Source organism: Uloborus diversus, chromosome 3 (assembly GCF_026930045.1).
Source record: "Uloborus diversus isolate 005 chromosome 3, Udiv.v.3.1, whole genome shotgun sequence".
Classification (NCBI taxonomy): domain Eukaryota; kingdom Metazoa; phylum Arthropoda; class Arachnida; order Araneae; family Uloboridae; genus Uloborus; species Uloborus diversus.
Window position 1 is genome coordinate 77,086,328 of NC_072733.1, and position 6,000 is coordinate 77,092,327.

Here is a 6,000-nt window from a genome sequence, read left to right on the forward strand (position 1 = left end):
CGTACCACGTCGCACTTTGGCCGAGTACTCGGCCTTTCACTACTCGGCCGAGTACAGAGTTTCAATCATGTTTTAAGAAGAACCACCGACATATACGTGAAAATTTTGAACTCGTTGGAATAGTAGTATAGACCTCCATGTCCAAATAATAGTTTTTAAAACAAAAATTCCAGCCGAAATTTAATTATGCATTATTTAAAAGATTTTGTTTGTGTCAATAATTTTACAAATAAGTTATTTTTAAGATTAAAAATTAAGAAATAAATAAAAGGTAGGATTAATCAAGTTTGAAATTAAAACAAATTATATCAATCTATATACTTCTAGTCCGCCAAAGATAAATAATTTTCAAAAGCAAATGAAGCAGCGTTAAAAGCACAAATGCGCACGAGCACTGCAGACACGTGTTTCTGCATTACAAGGAATGTCTTTTTCATTGTATAAAACGTGAGCTAATGAATGTAAAAAAATCCGACTTTTGTCGAATTATTTAAATCTATAAGCTCACATTTCGTGCATTGAAAAAAGCTTTCCTTGCAATGCCAAAACACGTTTCTGCAGTGTTCGTGCACATTTGTAATTTTAATGTTTTATTTTTTAAGAAAATGTATTTTTACGCTTCTAATAAATAATTTTTTTGTGGCAAAAAATTCATTTAATAATATAAAAATTTCATATTTTCTGCATTAACTTTTTTTGCCCCATTTTTAATAAATAAGTTTCATTAACTTTGGGGCATTAAAATAGAAGATTTACTCCATTGAAGCATAACAAACTTCATTATTCACAAAATTTAAAGTAAAGGATTGCAGTATATTATATGCTTGCACTTTTTTATTAATTGTAAAATCTGCTTTGAGCAATATTAAATTTTTTACAACTACTTGGTATTGGCCCAGTACCTGATCAAAATTTGGCCGAGTACCAAGTACTCGGCAAATTGGCCGAGTAGGTTGAGTACCGAGTAGTTCCCGAGTACTTGGTACGTCTCTACTCCAAAACCTATTGCTACTTCTGAAAAGTTGTGCGGTTTATAGAGAATTGTGTTATATAGGTCGGCGTTATAAAGGTATTCTACTGTATAATATTATCCATAATATTTAACAGTAGTAGTAATGCAGGCAGAAAACATGTCAGTTTTAACACCAAGCCTCTTTTCCCATAACCTTAACTTCTTTCACTTAAAATTTTCGTGATTTCAATAAAAATGTAGGAAGGTAAACAGACAATATCAGATTTCCAAATAAATATACACGAAAAAATACGAGAAATCTGGTATATGACCAGAACAAACCTTGTTAACATCGAAAAATCAAATCCATATAATTTTCTCTCAAAATAACGTTCATACATCCCACCATATGTTGAAAAGTTGGTAAAATGATGGGAATATTTTCTAATGAAGTCAGTTTAAAGGTTTAACACCAGAAGCTAAATGACGATAGTTTTGAAATTCAAATCCATAATTTTCTCCCAAAATAATGTTCAAGCATCCCGCCATAAAGGAGCACATATTGCCATGTGGGGGAAAATGGTGGGGATATTTTCAAATTAAGTCACCAGTTTTGCATATCATAGACGAAAGTGCAAACAGTGTTCGCAGAAGATTTTTGGCTCTGCAGAAATTTTTTTTTTTCAAACTGCTAACATTAAAATTTTTTTTATTTTTATTTTTTTAAGGGAAATTCAAAAAATCCCAGTATTTCTGTTGAAGCCTTTTTTCAAAAGCCTTTCCAAGCACATGTGTGAAAATAATAATGGTTTCTTCTGCAGTTTTCTTCAGTTAATGAAAAATAAACAACTATATGTTGTTAAAAAAAAAAAAAGATTTAAAGCACTTTTTTTTCTCTTTCATATTTTTGAACATAAATTTAATTCTTTAGTCAAGGGTGAATTAGGCAAAATAATTATTTGCAGAAAATTTTTCCAGTTAGGATTTATGTTTGCAGAAAGCTTTTCATTTTATCTAAGTCTGCAAGTCACTATAAAGGTTTAACACCAAACTCTAAATGGCGATAATTTTACAGCTGGTAGCCCTATCCGATACCAATAGGATCAAAGATATATATATATATATATATCTTTTTTTTTTCTTGTTGCTGATTAAGTCATGAGCAGAGAGAAAAGTCTAGACACAGCATTTTCAGAGAAGTTTATAACAACACAACACTGACTGCTAACAGCTGTGATAAAACATCCAAGCAAAATTATTTTAAACAAAACTGACTTAACTATAAATTTATTTTAAAGAAACAAACAACAAGCAGTATATTTGTCAGTATTAGTTACTTATTGATTGCAGAAGAATTGTAGAAAAGTGTAGACTTTTTTCCTCCGACAAAATTAGCAGATAAAACTAATTTAACTTTAAAAAAGTTTCAACAAGTTTGGTTTTTTCATAGAAACATGCGTTAGTTTGATTATAGTTTTGCTTTTTCAATAAATTTATGAAAATTAATTTATTAGTTTTGGTTTGACAGAATTTTGCAAAGGTTTAGTGAGTCTTGTATAATATAGACGAACGCGCGAACAGCGTTCGCAGAAAATTTTTGGCTCCGCAGAATTTTTTTAAAACTGCCAAACATTAATTAAAAAAAAAAAAAAATTTAAGGGAAATTTTAAAAAAATCCCAATTTATTTCTGTTGAATCCTTTTTTTTTTTTTTTCAAAAGCCTTTTAAAGCACATGTGTGGAAAAAAAAGTGGTTTTCGCAGTTTTCTTCAGTTGGTGAAAAATAAGCACAAACTATACTTTATTGTAAAAAAAAAAAAAAAAAAAAAATTATTTACAGCACTTTTTTTTTCTCTTTCATATTTGAATATAAATTTAATTATTTATCCAAGGGTGAATTAGGTAATTATTTGCAGAAAATTCTCCAGTTAGGATTTGTGTTTGCAGAAAGCTTTTCATTTTATCTAAGTCTGGGTTTAGTTGTGGTTGATCAGAATTTTGTAAAAGATCCATTTTGACTGATTGGACTTTTGTGAAGGATCCGTTAATGAACGCAAATTTCTAAATTTCTTGGGGCCAGACTCGTGTGAACGTAAAATTACATTTCAACAAATAATTCAGAATTAAATGACTGAATTACCAGCATTTTAATGCAAAAGACTGCTTACTGAAAAGAAGAAAAGTATTACATAGAACTTGACACAGAAACATTACTAATGCATTAAAATGTTGGTAATTCATTCATTTAGTTTTCAGGCCCAAAGGTATTTATGCGTTAAATAATTCAGTTTTTAATTTCAGACATTATAACAAACTTTTGGACATTATTATGTTTTTAAAAATGTCATGCAGTAAAAAATCTCAAACAATTTTCATTCAACAAGGTGCTTTTCTATAGAAAGCAAAAAAGAAGAGATGAATATACTCTTAATCAATGCTTTAACAACATATGGACTTGTATGTAGACACAACATGAGTTGCATAAATTCAGCAGAAGTATTGGATACTTTGTTATTTTTTTATTAATTGTTGATTTGCTGAATTACTTAGTTTTAATGAAAAAAAGGTATTACACAGAACTACATAGAAACATTATTATACTAATAAAATTACTCTTAACAAATTGCTCATATTTATTGAAATTTTCAAACAGAATTTCTCTGAAAACCATTTAACTTTTTAATATTCTTAACTATTTTTACAAAATGGCAAATTTATTAAAAGGAATATTGATAAATGAATTGTAATGTCAATAATGAGTATTTGAGCTTTCCACGAGCTTTGAAGTTATCGACAGGCATTTGACACTTCACCTCGAAAACAGGTTTATGGAGTTAAAAACCTAATCACACCCAAGTATTATTTCAATTCTCTGCCTAACCAAAAACTATGAAACAGAAAGTACTTACGATGAACTCATTTTTCATTCATATTGATTTCAGACGCTTCACGAAGCTGAATACATATTTTGTTTATAAAGATAAAAGACGTTTCGTGTCGTTGAACTTATTTTTAGTTAATGGTGGTTTAAGAAGTTTTCTTGAAAAAGTAAAAAGGAAAAAAAAACGACGATATGAAGTTTTTACTGTCCTCAATATAAATTCAACAATCAGAATTAATCCATACTTTAACAGTTACGATTTTAAGCTTAAAAGCGTTACTCACGGTAAGCGAAATTCATCAAATGATTCACAACTGCGGGTTCATAATCTGAGACTCCCATTTCTTTCAACATATTTATGACGGCCTGTTCATATTTAGGATTAGATTTAGAATCTTTCTCGCCGCCACTGGCCATCGTTGATATTGAATTGTCGATTCCACGAAAAGTTCCGAAACACCTTAATGTTGCGCTTTACTGTCAATGAACAAGTCTTTCTTTCTTTCACACACACATATTGAGGTATGAATAAGTCAGAGTTTTATTTTGTAGTGTAGCAACAAAACCACATGGTGATTCATTGAACTAATGTTGCCAAACAGCAGAAATTTAAGCTCGAAACAATGGGTAAATTTTGGCTGCGTTCGACGAACCTCCTCGGTCGACCGGTAAGTAACCGATTACAAACCGCAGCGTTCTATCATCTATCGGTTACCTGACCAGTTACCATTTTAAGCTATCACGTGATTAACTAACCGGTAGCTCCCGGTCGAGCTCGTCGAACGCAACCTTTGATCGAACAGCCGGTTAACCGGTTTGTTGATGTGAAGACGTCAGTTCTGAGTATCCCTAGCATGTTTTCATAATTCAATTAACTGCCTAACCGGATATATATATATATATATATATATATATATATATATATATATATATATATATATATATATATATATATATATATATATATATATATATATATATATATATATATATATATATATATATATATATATATATATATATATATATATATATATATATATATATATATTCAAGGGCGTATGTAAGGGAAGGGCTGAGGGGGCCCGATCCCCCTCCAAAATCTGGAATTTTTTTTTTGCTAAAGGTAGTTATTTTTGGTTTTAGTTGCTCACAAAGAATTTCCAAACTTTTAGCTACAAAAAAAAAAATAAATAAATAAATAAATAAAAATAAATAATTATGGTAGTGATAGTAAAAATTATAAAAAGTTAGATCAGAGATTTCCAAACTGGGTGCCGCAGGAGGAGGTGAGGGGTGCCGCGAAGCAAGGGCGCCCATACGCAAAATTTTAGGGATGTCTCAAAAATTTTCCCCATGGTTTAGTAGAATATTTTCCCCATGGAAACCGATTTCAGAACAGTTTAGAGATATTAAAATTTGACATTTTTAATAACTTATTCATTAATGACAGGAAAAAAAATTTTTTTATACATTTTTGCAAAGAAAAAATCTACTATAAAAGCAAGGAAGTTCTCTTTTCTAAGGGGGGGGGGGGGCTCAAGCCCCCTCTTGCCCCCCTCATATGGGCGCCCTTGCCATGAATGGGGTGCTGTGAGAAAATTCTAATTCTTTAAAGGGTGCCGCGCGAATCATTAAAGTTTTGGGAACCTTGCGTTAGCTGGGCTCGTACTAGGCAATGGTGTTTAAAAAGGGGTCAGATCTGTACCCCTTACTCAAGAAAAGAACGTGTCTTGGGAGAGCGAGGTTATTTCAACAAAAAGAAAAGCAAATCATGTTGGGAAAAATATCTCAATTCTTCCAAAACGATATCTTTAAATTTAATTTTTTTAACAGATAAAGCTTATTGCTTAGCAAATTAAGTTCCCCTCTTCCCCCTCTTTTTTTTCCCTTCCTAGTCTGTCTGAAAAGAAGGGTCTTCAAAATGTTTCTCTCCGTAACTCGCGTCCCCTGCAAGACATTTAAAATTTTAGGTTGTTCGGTTGGAGTAATGATAGAAATTGACGTCGTAAAGACGCATTTATTTAGGCGTTTTTCAGACATCAATTTTAAAAACATTTCCAGAGGAGGGAACCAACACCCCTTCACTAAGGTTACTACAAAAAATAGTCTGAAATTGTGCCTTTAAGACTTCAATTTTGAAAAGCTTCGGAGGAAGATACCTGAAA

The 6,000-nt window shown here is 31.0% G+C and overlaps 1 protein-coding gene across 1 annotated transcript in view; it reads right to left on the reverse strand.

Annotated features, from left to right (window-relative positions):
* Positions 1–4,324, reverse strand: part of LOC129218404 (transcription initiation factor TFIID subunit 9-like) — an 87,153-nt gene extending 82,829 nt beyond the window's left edge. The window contains exon 1 of the mRNA XM_054852654.1: positions 4,117–4,324. Within this exon, the coding sequence (XP_054708629.1) occupies positions 4,117–4,249 (133 nt within the window). The 5' untranslated portion in view covers positions 4,250–4,324. The remainder of the gene's footprint in view (positions 1–4,116) is intronic.
* Positions 4,325–6,000: the final 1,676 nt, after the last annotated feature.